This window comes from Terrapene carolina, unplaced genomic scaffold, assembly GCF_002925995.2.
Source record: "Terrapene carolina triunguis isolate 2854851 unplaced genomic scaffold, T_m_triunguis-2.0 Scaffold210, whole genome shotgun sequence".
In the NCBI taxonomy this organism is placed as follows: Eukaryota; Metazoa; Chordata; order Testudines; family Emydidae; genus Terrapene; species Terrapene triunguis.
Window position 1 is genome coordinate 8,978,405 of NW_020664561.1, and position 18,605 is coordinate 8,997,009.

Below are 18,605 nucleotides of genomic sequence, written 5' to 3' on the forward strand. Positions count from 1 at the left end.
CCCCCCCCCCCCCCCGGGGGGGGGGGGGGGCGGCTGGAGGCTTTTTCGCCTGGGGCAGCGAAAAAGCCAGAGCCGGCCGTGAATGGAGCATAAGTGCCATTGACTTTCAAGAGGTCTTGTGCTCCCAAGTCACTTTTAAATCTCCACATGAGCAAAAAACTAAATAAAGGATTTGACCCATTCATTGAAAGACATGCTTGATTGTTAATTTGTATTGTCATCTTTAATTTCCAAGATACTAGAACAGTTGAAAAATATTAGATATTTACAAGCTGCTAAACAAATTTATTGATACATCTATGGAGTTAAGAAATGGGATATTGTGAAGAGCATTTTTAAAAAACAGTTATGCAGGCTATTGCTTGTTTTCAGTGCCAGGCTTTTGTTGGTAACATCACATTAATCACTCTCAGAATTTATTTCCATTTAGAGTACGGTTCTTTAGAAGACCCCTAAAGATTTATCCCTCACACGGACAGCCCAAGAGGAAAGAAGTTACTAAGTAAGATGTCTAAAAGAAAAATTCAGACTGTTTCAGGCATAAGTATTATCTTCTTAAAAGGCAACTATGACGTCTTGAAGATCTAAGCAGCTGATACCCAATAAGAGCATGGTGGAGAGAGGATAGTCTTTTTATAGACACAATTGAAACTAGAACGACATTATCACCCTCCCCCCCCTCCACATCCCCCCATATATTCCAAAATCAAACATTCCATCAGATATTTTACATAGCATTTCTTACCCAACAGTAGACTTTTTTTATTTTTTTTTTAAGTTTGGTTCAGATAAGATAAGCTATTTGTAGAGACACAAGTGTTCAAAAAATGAATAAGCTGCCAAATTCCAAATATGATGAATTTTCATTTGGCTCCCCTTATCTCCAAATGTGTGATGTTTCATTGGCATTACTATGTAGAATTGCCTTTGAGTGTTTTTAGAGTTTGTGATTAAATTTGAAAGGTATTTCTAGGGACCACCAAATGGCAATTACACCCATTTTAATATGCCTATATAATACATACATTCCTAATAAGAAATGAAACTGAAATGATCAGAGAAGGGGAGGAAGCAAATTCTCTCTTATGTAGCTTAGGAGCTCCGGTGGGGGAGAGGTAGATGATCGCATCCTTCAAGTCCCTAGCTCCCCCAGATTGTCCATTCCCAACCAGTCCATTGTCCTGAATGCTTACTGACTCTGTTCTGAACCTCTCTAAGCCTTGTTAATCTCTACATGGTCCCATCGTCCCCAGACCTTTTGTATTCTTCTGGGATAGGGGGTGCTTTTTCCTCCCCCTGCAGTTGTCGTCTTGGGGTGGATTGGTAGCCTGAACCTCCATCTTGAGTCTTCATAGTTCTTCTAGAGAAATCCCCACCAAAATATGAGCAGAGATTTCCCAATCACAGGGAACCATTTGTCTCCAGCTGTCGTGATTTTACCACAGAACTCACAATATTTTGTGTGCTTCTTGAAGCCCAGCTCTTCTATTCATGTGACTATGTTAGAATCTTAGCTCTCATTATTAACAAATTGGTAAGTTTTTAGCAATCATGGTTGGAAAAGAGGCTCAAAAAACAAAGCAAATTAAAAGAAACCAACATTTATTTTTTAAAATTTCATTGGCTTAATAATAACAACATAAATTTTGGGGATTGATTCATGATTCTGGACTCTTGGGATTGGTAATATTGGGGAAATCCCTATCCCCTAAGAGTGAAGTCTCCATGGCCTCTCCCTGTAAAAGACTTGGCCTCACAACAAACTCCCAATCCCTCCCTACTCCTTGTAGGTATGTCTTCATTGCAAAAGAAGGTCTATTCTTAACTTGGGTTAAAATACCAGTGAATACACCGCAATTTGGCATTTAACCTGGGTTTGCAGCTTGAGTTCAACCCCAGGTTCCCTTAGAGGTTTAAACTTCACCTGCTAACCCAAGTTAAAACCTGAGTTACTATGTTTTCCCTGCTATTTTAACCTGAGTTAAGAACACACTTTTTTTTTTTTTTTTTTTTTTTTGCAGTGCCGACACACCATATGTGTTGGATGGGGATGAATGTGTGTGTGCATGCACGTGACTGGGTGAACATGCACATGTGTGTGAACATAATTTCCTTGTTAGTATATGAACAAGTAAAAGAAGTTTACATTTATGTTTTAGAAAGAACAGACCCAAGTCCCCAAACTCTTCATGCAGGATAAAGCTATTAATTTCTTTTTTTAACTTGGTCTCCAGCCTTTATCTGTCCTCCATAGGGGTTCATCTTGTCAGATAAAATTGTAGCAAGAGATCTGAGATCTCATAACAGCTTATTATGTCTGATATTAGTCTGCACAGACACCTGGCAGCTGGGCTGGCAGTTCTTGAGGTTCAACAGCTACTTTCATGTAAACTGGCTAAAGAGAAAGGACTCAGCACCAGTTTTGGCCTAGAGGCAAGGCGTGATCTTAGTCTGGGCACTAAAAAGTGAAATCTTAGAAGTCAATAAAAAGGGACTGAAATTCTCTTTGAAGAAAACTATTCAGTTTTTATCCACTGCTGACATTTGTCTAGAGAGAGATTCTGCGTGCAAGCAGAAATAATAAAAGGTCAAGAGTTGTCACTCAGATATTCAGAAGTAGTTTCTGTTCATTGGCACTTATGTGGTATTTGCAGAAGTAAGACATTCTTGTGATTAAAGTCCTGATTTGTGTCTGCAATAGCTTCCGCTCACACATACCCTGTTATGGTATCCCCTGAAGTCAGGGATACTGTCAGGGGAGGTTATGATGACACAAGACTTCCCACAACCTCCCCTCCCATTAGGGCATGCAGCCAGCCAGCACAACTCCAAAAGTGAGGTTGACTGATTTAGTGCAGCCCCTAAGTGGGTCTTGAGTAGAGCCCCAGCAGGGATTAAAGTGTTCAGTATCATTTGGATGAGGAGGTATGGACATGGTGTAGCAGGGCTTCTGAGGGAGTCATGCTGCTGGGAGAGGTCTCAGAATGATCACCTGTTTGGAGGGCCAAGCTCATTGTTGCATCCTCAGTCATGGAAAACCTGACCCGGGACTACTTAATGCACCTGGAAGTTGGCTGTAATTTTCCCTTTCTGCATTTTTTCCCATGAGGGCCTGATATAGCCTAGAATTTTTGAGAAGTGTTTGTCTAATGTCCAGTTTGACAAAGACTGTTTTGATGACAATTTGTTTTTTACCGTGGTTTTCTAGATGAGAATTATGTACCAGCTAAGCTAAATATTCTCATTTACCTTTGTAGTGGCAATGCTAATGGCAGTTGTGCATTTACAGCCCCAAGCATTGAATTGAGACTATAATACTGTTTACACTGTGTTTGAATAAGGTTCTGAAGAAAGATCCTAACACTGTTTCAAATCAGTATAGACAAGGCCTAACTAAGGGCAGGTCTTCACTACAGGGGGGAGTCGATTTAAGATACGCAAATTCAGCTACGTGAATAGCGTAGCTGAATTCGACGTATCGGAGCCGACTTACCTCGCTGTGAGGACGGCGGCAAAATCGACCTCCGCGGCTCCCAGTCGATGGCGCTTACTCCCACCTCCGCTAGTGGAGTAAGAGCGTCGATTCGGGGATCGATTGTCGCGTCCCGACGAGACGCGATAATTCGATCCCCGAGAGATCGATTTCTACCCGCCGATTCAGGCGGGTAGTGTAGACCTAGCCTAATGTTTTCCTCAAGGAGAATAAATTATTCCCCTAAGATTTTTTGGTACCTAATAGAGCTGTGTGAATAACTCTTTTTTTCTGACAGGTTTCAGAGTAGCAGCCATGTTAGTCTGTATCAGCAAAAACTAAGGTGTCACAAGTACACCTGTTCTTTTTTTCTGGTTTGCTGGCAGTTCAAATATTTTTTTAAAATTTGTTTCAGGTTGACTCAAAACCAAACTTTTTCAAAAATTGTGATGAATTGAAAAGAGGAAAAGTATGAGTTTCAGATCAAACAAAACATTTATTTTGACCTAAAATAAAACATTTGGTTTTTATTTCAAGCTTTTTTTAATGTTTTAAAAAATAAAATTTCAGAAAATTTCAAAATTAAAAGTAATTTTGAATTTTAAAAAATTGAAATATTTATATTTTTTTCAGAATCTCTTACAATCCCTTGGGCAAAGGGAATTTTAAAATTTTACAGCTATGATATTTCAAATCTCTGCATTGTCATTCAAAGACTCTTTGTGTATTTCTCCTTGCAGATGCCAGAGGAGCAGGCCTTTTGTGTTCTGGTGAAGATCATGTATGACTATGGCTTGCGAGACCTCTACAAAAATAACTTTGAAGATCTTCACTGCAAATTTTACCAACTAGAGAAACTAATGCAGGTAGGACCAGGATCAAGAACTCTTGTCCTTTCATACGTGGTAATGTTGGGTGGGGAAGAGGTAAACTCTTCTCTTACAGCTTTAGAAAAATACAACTTTCTCCTTTCAGAAGTGTATTGGACCAAATTCCAAAAGCCCCAAAGTGAGGGACATTTAAGATCTGAAGCCAAACATTGTGGTTGGGTCTGTGTCTGTTTTCTTTTGGCTTCCATATACTTACTCTTGCAAACTTTTTTGATTCAAAGAGAGGATATTTATGGTTTTCTCTCCCCTTCTCTTTTTATTTGTTAAATTGATGTGACTACAGTAGAACTTCTGAGTTCTAACAGAATATGAGAATATTTTGGTATAGGATTGTCTTAGTTTGCATGACTTGCATTATGAGTTAAGATATTATACAAGCTGGGACAATTCTATGAATATGAAAAATAAGTCCACCACAGATCATTTTGCAAGCCACGGGTCATCTTATTGTGACTCGATATGCGTTTAGTTTTTCCTCACATTTTAATTTTTCGTATTACAAACAATTTAACTCTGAAATATTACAAGTTTTATACGCTGTTGTCCTGACTAATAAGCCATTATTAACAGTCCATTAAGATTTGACCTCTGGTGCAGTTACAATAATGGAAGCTTGCTGTTGGATTCAGTTAACCAGAGTAAAAATACAACTGTTCTGCAAACTTCCCTTTCTGAGATTTAAAAACTAAAATACAATCTTGGGCACACAACCCCTTTGAACTCACTTTCCAGGATGACAATTTGTGTATGTTTATAATTTACTGATACTTTTCAGATAGTGTTGCTACATTTAAAAAAAAATACATTAATTTGTTCTCAGTATGTTTTTTTCAATATTTGTACCAAACAGCTACAATGAACTTTATCGAGTAAATGCATTTTTAATGACCAATGTATATAATCTAAAATTGACATTACTACATACCTGGTAGTTGGTGTATACTGCATTCCTGGCCTATGGAACTTGCTTCGTTGTCTGGTTGTTAATGTTTTTTAGTTTTTTGCTTATCTTTCATGATCCCTGAGGCTGATTTAAACTCCCTGCTCCAATGTCCATAATTTCATTGTTTTCCCAGAATAAACCATTTATAACAAAAGCATTAACAATTTTTTAAAATAGATAGTTACACACATGTTATACATGGCACAACTACTCTATCTTTCCATATTTAATGTCCTATAATTTCTCTCTGTAATCCCATTGTATATTATTGATTTGATTTTGCTTTTAATAGCTAGCATGATAGAATCTGTGGTGGGTAACACAGAGAAGCCGCCAAAAAATTAGGGTGAAATCCTGTCCCCACTGAAGTCTGTGGCAAAACGCCCATTGGCTTTAATGGAGCCAGGATTTCACTTTCCTCTTTTCTCAAGCCTCCAATAACCTTGCTGGCAGTGTGTTTCTGAAGCTGGAGGATCCTTGGGTGACATTTAAGCATTTCCCCCCCCCTTTTTTTTTCTTACTCTAGGAGCAGCTACCTGATTTATATAGCCATTTCTCAGACTTGAACCTGGAAGCTCATATGTATGCATCCCAGTGGTTTCTCACCCTCTTTACTGCCAAGTTCCCACTCTGCATGGTCTTCCACATCATTGATTTACTACTCTGTGAGGTAAAATGACACCGTCCTTGAATCAGAAAAAAATGCTTTTTGTCCAAAAAATGTTAATAATTTTCCTTTTTTACCTCATTTTGTTGGAAGATTTAGTCATTTGTTGCTCAGTTTCTATCAGATTAATTTCTAAATGAATGCTGAATGTGTTAAACTGAAGACGCTAGCAAGGCATCTTGCTCTTTATAAATGTAGTTTTGCACTAGCTGCAAGTGATTAATTTTTTCAGGATGGACTTTTAAATAAGTGTAAGTTCAGTTAGCCATTTAATTTTTAAAATGGATAGTTCATCCAAGTTTAATAAATCTGGCTTCTGGCAACCAACCAATTGCTCAGATAAGACTGCTGTGGTAGAACTTTACATTGTTTCCCCAGATCAGAGCATCCAAAGACAGTGTGAATATTACATGTTGTTTCTGATAGCCTGGTATTTCACAGATAGTGGAGAATTACCAGACAGTTCTGATACATTAAACTCTTAGGTCTGACAATTAGAAAATAATCAAGCACTGCCTTACTCCAGAGAACAGAGTTGCAGTTTCTTGGGGCATATATACACTATAAACTTAAGTGAACCTACGTTAGATCAACTTACAGCCACTGCAGTAATTACTGCGGTGGTTCATGTCCACACTGCTCTGTGATGGTACGCATCCTCACCAGGTGCGCTTCCACCGACTTAAGAAGGGCAGTGTGCGGGGCTGACAGCAAGGGCACTCGGCACCGCACGCATCTCCCCACTGGTAGTCCACTACTCACCAGGAGCTTGGCAGCCCCTCCCCACCGGGAACAAGGCAGATGTACCCGGCTTCTCAGCTCCCCGCTGGGAATGGGGCAGTCGCACCAGGCTTCTCAGCTCCCCTCCAGGAGCCTGGCTGCCCCACCAGGCTCTTGGTTCACTGCTGGGAACATGGCAGCAAACCAGACTCCAGGTGCTGAGCTCCCAGCCAAGTGCCGCTGGTGCAGCTGTGCTCCCAGTGGGGAGCGGAGAGCTGAGAGCCCGGGGGTCGGAGGTCGGGGGGCAGCTGAGCTCCCGGTGGGGAGGTCCATGCCTGGTGTCCGGTCAGTGGGAGCTGAGAAGCCTGGTGCAACTGCCCCGTTCCCAGTGGGGAGCTGAGAAGCCTGGTGTGGCTCCCCCATTCCTGGTGGTGAGCAGAGAGCCTGGAGGGCAGCCGGACTCCTGGTGGGGAGATCTGCGCCCGGAGTCTGGTCAGCTCCCGTGCTCCCAGCGAGGAGTGGGGAGCCTGGGTGGCAATTTGGCTGGGAGCAGAGAGCCCAGGTGGCAGCCTGAACTGGGAGCCTGGGTGGCAGCTTGGCTTGGAGCAGAGACCGGGCAGCAGCCTGGCTGGGGAGCCGGCTTTTTTGTCAATTTCACGGCTTCAGCAGAGGTGGGGTAAAGATTATTTTATTTACTTTTCATCATCACAGTGTGTTCCGGTTTGGGCTCAAACCATTTAGTCTTCTTTCTCTAACAATTTCTTAGTTGTGTTAGTAAAACAAACAGAGGAGAAGAGAACATCAGTGCCATCCATTTCACTTGCATGCATCCTATTCCTTATAGAGTAAACATACACTGAGTTCAGCATTTTGATCTCTTTGGAATTATTTAGCAAGTTTATTTTCAAAACAGAATTGTGTCTGCAAGTGCGATCAGTCTCTGTCAATCTAATGTATCCCTACGCTCTGTTTCTTGAAGAGAAAGTCATGTCTGTTCACTCCAGTCTCTTTCAGCCACAGTCATTGTAAGAAACAGTGCAGACAAGAATCCACAGCTTATCACAGCAGTGATTGCCTGTCTGACAGTAGAACCACACTTCTCCCTTTATTGTATTAACCCCGATAAGAAAGTACAAATGCTGAAGAAAATGTAGATTTTTTTTTTTTAAACTCAACTCTAGAAACATTGAAATACAGATGTCATATCTGGTAGCCTCTGTCTCATCTTGTTTGGCGAAAACACACAGAAAAAAAGATGAAAACCTTTTTTTCCTTTTGGGAGTATAAGTAAAGATGTGTAAGAGGAAAAATTGGAATCTGCTAGAAAAAGTAAACCTAGCATTTGAGGGAGGAAAACCCTTTAACATTAAAGGGGCCTAATTTATGATGGCTAAACAATAATCAGAAATATTAAAGAAATGAAGGGCTAGTGGGAAGTCATGTAGAAATCTCAAGCACCAGTAGGAAAATGGCTCAGGATATGTCTACACTACGAAATTAGGTCGATTTTATAGAAGTCGATTTTTAGAAATCGATTTTATACAGTTGATTGTGTATGTCCCCACTAAGTGCATTAAGTTGGCGGAGTGCATCCTCACTACCATGGCTAGCATTGACTCACGGAGCGGTGCACTGTGGGAAGCTATCCCACAGTTCCCACAGTCTCCGCCGCCCATTGGAATTCTGGGTTAAGCTCCCAATGCCTGGCGGGGCAAAAACATTGTCGGGGGTGGTTTTGGGTACATGTTGTCAGTCTCCCCTCCCTCCCTCCTTTCCTCCCTCCGCGAAAGCAACTGCAGACAATCATTTTGTGCCTTTTTTCCTGGGTTACCCGTGCAGACGCCATAGCACGGCAAGCATGGAGCCCGCTCAGCTCACTGCTGCTGTTGCAAGCATTGTAAACACCTCACGCATTATACTGCAGTATGTGCAGAACCTGGCTAAGAGATGGCAGCAAGAGGACGATTGTGAGGAGGACATGGGCACAGACATTCCTGAAAGCATGGGATGTGGCAATTGGGACATCATGGTGGCAGTGGGACTGCTTGATACAGTGGAACGTCAATTCTAGGCCCGGCAAACAAGCACAGACTGGTGGGACCGCATAGTGTTGCAGGTATGGGATGATTCCCAGTGGCTGCGAAATTTTCGCATGCGTAAGGCCACTTTCCTGGAACTCTGTGAGTTGCTTTCCCCCGCCCTGAAGCGCAGGAATACCAAGATGAGAGCTGCCCTGACAGTTGAGAAGTGAGTGGCAATAGCCCTGTGAAAGCTTGCAATGCCTGACAGCTGGGAATCAATTTGGAGTGGCCAAATCTACTGTGGGGACTGCTGTGAATCAAGTAGCCAATGCAATCACTGAGCTGCTGCTATCAAAGGTAGTGACTCTGGGAAATGTGCAGGTCATAGTGGATGGCTTTGCTGTAATGGGTTTCCATAACTGTGGTAAGGTGATAGACGGAATGCACATCCCTATCTTGGGACCGGACCACCTTGGCAGCCAGTACTTAAACTGCATGGGGTACTTCTCAATGGTGCTGCAAGCACTGGTGGATCACAAGGGACATTTCACCGACATCAACGTGGGATGGCCAAGAAAGGTGCATGACGCTCTCATCTTTAGGAACTCTGGGCTGTTTGAGCAACTGCAAGAAGGGACTTACTTCCCAGACCAGAAAATTACTGTTGGGGATGTTGAAATGCCAATAGTTATCCTTGGGGACCCAGCCAACCCATTGCTCCCCTGGCTCATGAAGCCAGACACAGGCAGCCTGGACAGTAGTAAGGAGCAGTTCAACTGTAGGCTAAGCAAGTGCAGAATGGTGGTAGAATGTGCCTTTGGACGTTTAAAAGCTCGCTGGCGCTGTTTGCTGACTAGGTTAGACCTCAGCGCAACCAATATTCCCATTGTTATTACTGCATGCTGTGTGCTCCATAATATCTGTGAGAGTAAGGGGGAGACGTTTATGGTGGGGTGGGAGGTTGAGGCAAATCGCCTGGCTGCCAGTTTTGAACAGCCAGACACCAGGGCGATTAGAAGAGCAAAGGTAGGTGCACTGCGCATCAGAGAGGCTTTGAAAACCAGTTTCATGACTGGCCAGGCTACGGTGTGACAGTTGTGTGTGTTTCTCCTTGATGCAAGCCCGCCCCCTTTGTTGATTTTAATTCCCTGTAAGCCAACCACCCTCCCCTCTTCGATCACAGCTGGCAAAGGAAATAAAGTCACTATTGTTTTGAAACCATGCATTCTTTCTTTATTAATTAAAAAAAAAAAGGGGGATAACTGATAAGGTTGGGGTAGGGTGGGGTGGGGGAGGAGGGAAGGACAAGGCCACATTGCTTATTGTAGCCACACTACAAATCAAAACTGTTTGAATGGCAGCCTTCTGTTGCTTGGGCCATCCTCTGGAGTGGAGTGGCTGGGTGCCCGGAGCCTCCCCCGCGTTCTTGGGCATCTGGGTGAGGAGGATATGGAACTTAGGGAGGAGGGAAGGCGGTTGTACAGTGGATGCAGCGGCGGTCTGTGCTCTTGTTGGCTTTCCTGCAGCTCCACCAGACACCTGAGCATGTCCGTTTGTTCCCCCATTAGCCTCAGCATTGCCTCCTGCCTCTTCTCATCACGCTCACTTAATGCTTTCCTAGACTCTGCCACTGAATGCCTCCATGCATTCAGCTGTGCCCTATCAGTGCGGGAGGACTGCATGAGCTCGGAAAACGTCATCACAATTGTGTTTTTTTCACCTTCTAATCTGCAATAACCTCAGGGACGGAGATGATAGTGGGAGCATAGAAACATTTGCACCTGTGGGGGGATAAAAAGGGAGAGTAAAATTTAAGATGATACATTTCTGAGAACAAAAGGGAGACTCTCTTTCACAGTGAATCAAGCAATTTGCAGCAGACAGCACATGTGCTTTAGGTACAAGGTCGCATTTTGCCTTTTATATTGAGTGCCTGCCAGTATGGTGACACATCACACACGGCGGGAGAACAGAATTTGGTTTCCTGGCAGCTGTGGTAAGCGAAAGGGTATGCGGGTTTGGCTTCTAACGCCTTCATAACATGTGGGAATGTTTTCAAACTTCAGCGCCCTCCTTTCCCATAGCAAGCAATGCCGGTTGGGTTTACCATTTAAAAGGAGGGGCTGCGGTTTTTGGGTGGATGTGAGGCACACACCTACCCCCACACCTCCACGTGGCTATTTGGGATGATCCCTTCACACACACACACCCCCCGCCGCGTGGCTATTCTCAGGTATGATCCCTTTTAGCCAAGCACAAATAGCCCAGTATGAATGGGGTCCTTTTACTGTTCCCTTACAAAAATTCCCCTATTTCAACTAGGTGACCATGAATGATATCACTCTCCTGAGGCTAACACAGAAAGATCTAGACCGAATGTTGCTTGAATGCAACCAAAACCCAGGACCATTCGCTGCCATGCTTTGTGCTGCAGTGATTCCAGACTACTTGCTACTGGCTTGGTGTGGTAAAGTGTCCTACTATGGAGGATGAAATAAGGCAGCCTTCTGCAGAAACCTTCTGCAAAGGCTTTCAGAGTACCTCCAGGAGAGCTTCATGGAGGTGTCCCTGGAGGATTCCTGCACCATCCCCAGATACGTTATCAGACTTTTCCAGTAGTTGTACTGGCCATGAATGCATCCCAAGTCTTCAAGGCAAATCAAACATTAAACACTATTGCTTTTAAACCCTGTACTGTAGTTACAAATGTGCACTCACCAGAGTTGCCTTTTCCACCTTCAGGGTCGGGGGTACCTGCTTTGGGAGGGTATTGGCTCCAGGGTGATAAAAAGGTCTTGGCTGCCGGGGAGAACGGATTCAACGCTTGCCTGCTGTGCATTCTCCTCCTCCTCCTCCGCCTCCTCCACAAAATCCTCCTCCATGTTGCGTGAGATTCCCCCCTTGCAGGTGTCCACGGACAGTGGTGGGGTAGTGGTAGGGCCTCCCCCACCCCCACCCCCAGAATGCCATGCAGCTGATCATAGAAGCAGCATGTATGGGGCTCTGACCCAGAGGGACCGTTTGCCTCCTTTGTATTTTGGTAGGCTTTCCTGAGCTCCTTGACTTTCACGTGGCACTGCTATGTGTCCCTTTGGTAGCCTCTGTCCATCATGCCCTGTGCGATTTTCGCATATATATTAGCATTTCTTCTTTTTGATCCGAGTTCTGCCTGCACAGATTCTTCTCCCCAAACCGCAATCAGATCCAGTGTCTCCCATTCGCTCCATGCTGGAGCTCGTTTGCGATTCTGGGGGGACTGCATGGTCACCTGTGCTGCTGAGCTTCCCACGCTGACCAAACAGGAAATGAAATTCAAGAGTTTCTGGGGCTTTTCCTGTGTACCTGGCTAGTGCATCGGAGTTGAAAGTGCTGTCCAGAGCGGTCACATTGGAGCACTCTGAGATAGCTCCCAGAGACCAATAACGTCGGTTTGGTCTGCACTACCCCAAATTCAACCCAGCAAGGTCGATTTTAGCATTACTCCCCTTGCCGGGGAGGAGTATAGAAGTCAATTTTAAGAGCCCTTTAGATTGATGGAACGGGGTTGCTTGTGTAGACGCATTCATTATAAAATCGACCTAACGTGGCTAAATTCGACCTAACTCTGTAGTGTAGACCAGGGCTCAGACAGAAAACCATGCAACAGTACAGAGCAGCCAGAAAATAACTCTGACTTCCAGAAAGAATCCAGCCTAAAAATACTTGGGCTCCTGAGAATTTGTCGGAGGAGATAATGGTCAAAAATAGTATTAGGGTTGGCCTGTGGTTAAATCAAAAATGTGTCTGGCCCTCAACAGAGAAGGAAAATAAAACCTAAGGGCATATGGAGCTTGAAAAAAAAGACAAGAAATAGGTCTTTAATTTTGGATTCCAGTCATATTGTAAAGCTATGTCCCCAAGCAGCCTCCAAGAAGAGCTATGCAGCATAGCATTGTCTGCATTAAATAGCTCTTTCCTTTATTTCTCAGCATATCTGTAATTCCAGCAACTGGAAGGAAAAAAATAGGTGCAGCAGTTAACAATGGAAAATGTCCATCTAAAAAAAACCTTTGAAATGAGCTGTGTTGTGGCTTTTTTATGGGTTTCCAGCCTTTTCATTAACTTGTCTTTGTCATAAATACAGATGAATTTTGAATAGCTTTTAACTTCCTTCCTGGCTGTGCTTTCTCTGTGTCTCTATCCTGCCTGTAGTTGACAAAATATTTACATCCGAAGTAACTCTTTCATGCAGGAAAAAATGTCTGAAGAAAGAAAAATGGGTAACAAAATGCTGATAGATGGTCAGAGCTAGTCATTGGCAATGAGATTCTCTGGTCCCCATGAAAATGATACTAATTATGGTGCTAATTGATTAACACTTTGTGCCAGACAGGGATAATTTCAGATGGGGTTTATCAATTTTGATTTTATCTGTGCTGGGAGAGGGAAGAACATTGATAATTCAAAGGGGTATTTTAAATTCTCATTCCAGAAAGGAAAAGCATTTTTTGGTGACTGCAGCATCTTATAACGAGCAAGTATGCTGCTTTCCACTGAAAGTCTCATGGAAGAGGTCACTAATGGACCTTAATATGTGGGGAAAATAAAAATTTTGGGGGATGGAGGATAGGAAAGAGGAGAAATTAAATGGCAAACCAGTAATATAGTGATATATCCTGAACAGCAGTTCATTATTATTTTTTTTAGCATTATAGTGGTGTTTGTGCCTCTACAGCAAAGGTCTTTTAATCTTTTCCTTATACATATAGCTTGATGGAGATAATATCTTCCTTGTTAAAATTCATAGCAGTCTGGAACTTGCCATGCAAGGTCACAGTGAATGTTGGGAGAATGGTTAGGTTTGAATGTGCGTTCAAAGGCTCAGATGTGTATCCAAACCACTGCCTTTTTTGAGCATCTCCCCCCACCCCATCATCCTCCCTGTGACCTCTAGTCATCAACTTCCCCTCTACCCATCTCCCAACTGTTGAAGATGTGATGTAGGCCTAAGGTGCTCCATATTTCTAATGTCACTGCACTAATGCCTCCTAGGAATTCCTCATTATTTGTCACCTCGGTCAAAGCCCTGTCTGGAATGGGGAGGATTTTACGGCTGAGGGACTTGAGCAGAGGCTATTGCTGCTGATGCTAGAGAGGATTAGGGTTGGGGTATGCTTGTCACTGTTGCTGGTTATTTATTTATTTAGATTTTAACAATTGTAAGAAATAAGCCATACAAAATGTTCTAGGCATTCTGAATAATTAATCTTACAACAACACAGCAGAATTAAAAAATCACGTATGGGTTGCAAATGTAGCCCGTCAGTAGAATTAAACAATCAAAAACTGTAACAAAGTAACAGGAACATATCCTCATACAAGAACAACAGGCTATAACGCTCAGTCATAAAGAAACATATCCATATCCTAAACCTTTCCCACAAACCCTGTGAAGTAAATGGCTTTTGAGCTTAACCAGAACATCATCAAGTTGGGGCTCTCTGGACCAGTCTGCAGGATATTGATAATTGGAAGGTGAGCAGCAGAGAATTAAATCTAGGTTAAATTAAACCTAGCTTTAAGGAGTGTGGAGTTCTACATAGTGGAATAGAGTGTTCGGAGAACTAAAGGTTTCCCCCATCTAATAGATTTCCATATAACATTCTTAAATAGCTTACTTTTGGGTAGATCACGCCAACCCCAAACGAGAAGTGCTCTCCTTTCAATGCAGTTCTCATAAAAGTAGGTAAAATAGGATCACCCTTTATTGTTGACAATCCTTGAGACTCACATTCCTCAATCTCATTTTATCTCCAGTAACCTGATTCTTCACTGTGCTACATCCGCTTGCCTTCTTTAAACACTTACTCAAATTGGCTTATCCCAACACTTTCTTCCCTATTGTTTGCATTTTAAAGTCAAACTTGCCATCCCTCCTTGATCACTGTGGAGATCCCAGGAGAACTTGTACTTCTTCCTTTTTAAAAAATGTTGTTGCATTTTCTATGTAGGGCTTTCTTATTGTGATGTACATAAATTGGCTTAGAAATACTAAAGATCATATTTAATAGATCAAGGATCTCTTATCTTACTCTTTTTGTTTCTATTTGACAAGTTGCTTTCTTATGAGTGATCTTTCTTAGTACCTTATGCCACACACTCAGTTCTTTCACAACACTGAAGTCTTGGTCCATGTATGTATGTATAATAGATATTTAGATAATTGTATTGGATCTCAGGTGAATTAACATTTTACATATTTTTTCATAAATATGCATTTTAAAAAAATGTGTTTACACAAGTCTAACTACGTATTTATTAGAGAGCAAAAAAAAAAAAAAAAAAAATCCTGACAGGTAAATTAGATGCCTTTTATAATCTTTCATGAAATTTTCTGTTAAAGGAAAATGTTCAACACAAGGAGTCGTGATACAAGCAGTATTGTCAAAAGCCAGGAAGTTCAATGCTAAAGCTGTCACTCCATTATTAACTTTGAATTTCCTGGTGCTTGTTGGTTTGTGTCACAACTTTAATAATAACTTGAAATCTTATGTTTAGTTTTTTCATTACAGAAGGCCATTTTTGTGCAAAACTTTGAGGATGTTGAAGTGCATAAGGATAATATTTCTCTCCTTCTAAAGGGTATACATTAAATATTAGCACACATCTGGTGGGCCTTGGTGCATGTTCGTTATTATCAATCATACCAGAAAGCGACAGTTGTCACAAAAATGAATGGTCTGGATGTCGAGCTGCCATTTTGGGATCAACATTTCTGAGGACTGAGTAGAAATGAGTTACTGGGAATTCAATCTGTTATTTGTAAATTATGTGTATTATAATTATAGTATTCAGAGACTGGAAAATCTGAGTCACAGAGAGTTGAAGCTAACTTTTGCAAGGTCACACAGCAACATAATGGTAGAGCTGGGAATAGAACAGATCTTGTGACTCCCTGTCCTATATTATAACCCTGGACCATTCTCCTTCCATAAATATTCAGCCCGGAATTTGTGTAAAAAAATGTTCAGAATCAGCCTTGGTAGATTATTTGTATAAAATAATTGACTGATAGATTTGATTGTAAATAAATCTTAGAAAATGTTATTTAAATCTAGTGAGTGGGCATGAATTCAGAGTTAAATTATGGAGCTTTATTGTATAGCTATGGTTCTTGAGAAGCGCTAGGTTTCATAATGAAATAGTTAAAGTCTCATAGGGATTATACACATGGGCATGGAAGGTTTGATTTTTCCAGTGCAGTGTCTTGCTGGGAATGTAGGTGCCGGGAAACACTAAGCAGAATGGTATAGCTCAGACCATAAGACTGGTTGGCTCGGCACATTAGTTCTGACTCTAGTACTAGAAGTCATAATAGCCTGTTATTTTTTATCTATTGTTGTCAAACTCTGCTGTGATTCCATCAACAAAGCCAAGTTGAAAAAGAACAGATAATATTTTAACCTGTTAAACTTCCTCAGGAATTGGATCTGGAACAAACCCACTTCCTCCCCAAATTTACAGTGGGGTAAAATGTGAATTTAAAAAAATAGTGTACAATATTTTATCTTACCAAGGTTCTGTTGACAAAAATGCTGGAACTTTTCAGAATTAGCTATATTGTCTATCAAAATTGTAATTAAGCATCTGTCAGCATTTCCATTATGCATGTTTTACTAAAGCTTATTAAATGGTAGAGAGGGTTCTCTAAAAATAAACCCTATTTTAGAGCTGTAACAGTTTAAACTTAAAAACTAGCTTTAGATCAAAATTCTGTGCAGAAAGTTTCAGCATGAAAATATACCATTGCAACAGTTGCACAGATGTGTTGGATTCTGTTTTCCTTCACTCCTGTAAGTCAAAAACAACTTTATTTGCTTTAAATAAAAAAGGTGTAGAGCAATGGTCCCCAAACTGTGGGGTGCGCCAAGGAACATTCAGGAGGTGCAGCGGGGCCTGGGCCCATTCCAATGGGGGGCAGGGAGGTGGAGTACACCCAGCCCCACTCTGCCTCCAGCTCACTCTGGGCCCGCCCCCAGCCACAGCTCGGGTCCCAGCCTCAGCCCTGCTCCTAGCTGCAGTCCTGGCCTTGGCTCCCGACCACAGCTCCAGCCCTGCTCCCGTCCATGGCTCCTGGGAGGGGGGAGGGGGGAAGACTTGGACAGTTTCCATTACGGGTAAGGGGCGGGCGTGACAGAAAAAGTTGGGGGACCATTGGTATAGATGATCAGACTTTAGGCTAAATGCCCTTGCCACTTTTTTTTCTCTTTAGTCCTTCTTCCACATCTCTCTCAAATCCTATGGAGGCATTTTCTTTTCTTGTGTCAACCATCCTCATAGCATCCAGTGATAACTGGGTGGGATTTTCTTCTGAGCCCATTAACATTAGTCCTTAATAGACTTAAGAGTTTATTCCAGGGTGGGCTGGGTAGGTTATCAGCAGCACTCATGCTTAGGGAACTAAAGGGTAGGATTTGAACCTGTATGTCCAATATGGTACTCTAGATCCACTAGACCCACTATTTACTAGTTTGAAAGAAAAGAGTACAAGAATTAGTTATTTCACTCTCAGAACAGGTGAAATGAATTGTTAGTCCATTTGCTAGTTGACAGGATTCCATATCACATCCCTTCCATTACCACAGGCATTAATTGACACTGCTCTTTGCAGTCTCACAGGGTAAAGTATTGAATAGGCATGGTATCTGTAATGAACCAATGTGGCTGGAAATTTAGCAAATTTCTGTCTCCTGTGCTGAATGGTGGAGAGGAGAGAGACATCCAGCACATAATGAAAAAAGTAACTTTTAAAAAAAGTCTTTGATTCTAAATCAACTGGGTGGATCTCAGTTCTTTGTTGACGTCCCAGAATTCATCTTTTTATGGCTTCAGTGCTATCCTGCTGGAAATCTTTGCTGCATCATTGAGCAGTCTCATGGGAGACTGGGAACATTTCCTTTATTATTTTTTTCAAGTAGCTTATTTTTACATTTTGTCTTTTTCTTTTTAATTATTAATTTAAACCTAAAGATTAAACTGGGATTTACGTTAATTCTCATGAGTCTGGTCATTGCTACAGTAAAGTTTCCTGATTTGGTGAAGCTCAAGAAGGACGCATTCAGGGGCCTCTTGCTAACATACATAAAGAGTATACATACATTTTTTTATAATGTGCTGAATGCACCCCATAGGTTGAATGACATTGAGCACAAATTTCTGAACTTAGTTTACTTTTAAATTTTGTTTTGTAGTTCATTAGTAAAAATCCTCTAAATATTTTCTAAGACTGTTGCTTTGGCCAGAGTTTAAGGCCTTGTCCACACTATAAAGTGTTTATCAGTATAGATATACCAGCAAGCCTTTCTACAGGGGAAACAGATTAAAGAGTTCTTCGCTGGTTTAGCTTTATATCAGTCCCTCCCTCCCTCCCCCGAAAAATAAGCTATACAAGCAAAAAATATTTTTGATGGTATAATTGTGTCTACGCTTGTCTTTTGCTGGGCATATCTATGTTGATTAGGGAAGTGATTTCCGCGTCCCTCCCCCCCCCCCCCCCGCTCCTAATTGAGATAGGTATGCTGGCAAAACTTCTAAGTGTAGCCTAGCCCAGGCCTAAGAAAAAAGTTGCCATTGAGGTGTGAGCACCCTATTTAACTTGCCTCACTCTTTCCTTCTCTGGCTGTGAGTTTTATTAGTTTCCCCTGTATTAAACTTACTTGCTCTGTGATCATTTGACATTCATTAGACAGGTATTCTTCTGCAAAAAGGAACTATTCAGAAGTCGAATAATTCCCAAGTACAAGAAAGTAGTTGGTGAGAATGTCTTTAAGTTACTGAGCATGCCTGTTAAATTCCCACTGAATTATGTACCATAGGAGTGCTGGTAACACTGGTCTACAATTTTTGAGAAGTC

General features: G+C 41.9%; 1 protein-coding gene across 1 annotated transcript in view; it reads left to right on the top strand.

Annotated features, from left to right (window-relative positions):
• LOC112107404 (rab GTPase-activating protein 1-like) overlaps window positions 1-18,605 on the top strand; it is a 545,250-nt gene that overhangs the window by 387,923 nt on the left and 138,722 nt on the right. Inside the window, 3 exon segments of the mRNA XM_026655425.1 lie at window positions 4,213-4,338; window positions 5,832-5,975; window positions 15,334-15,378. Of these exon segments, the coding sequence (XP_026511210.1) occupies window positions 4,213-4,338; window positions 5,832-5,975; window positions 15,334-15,378 (315 nt within the window).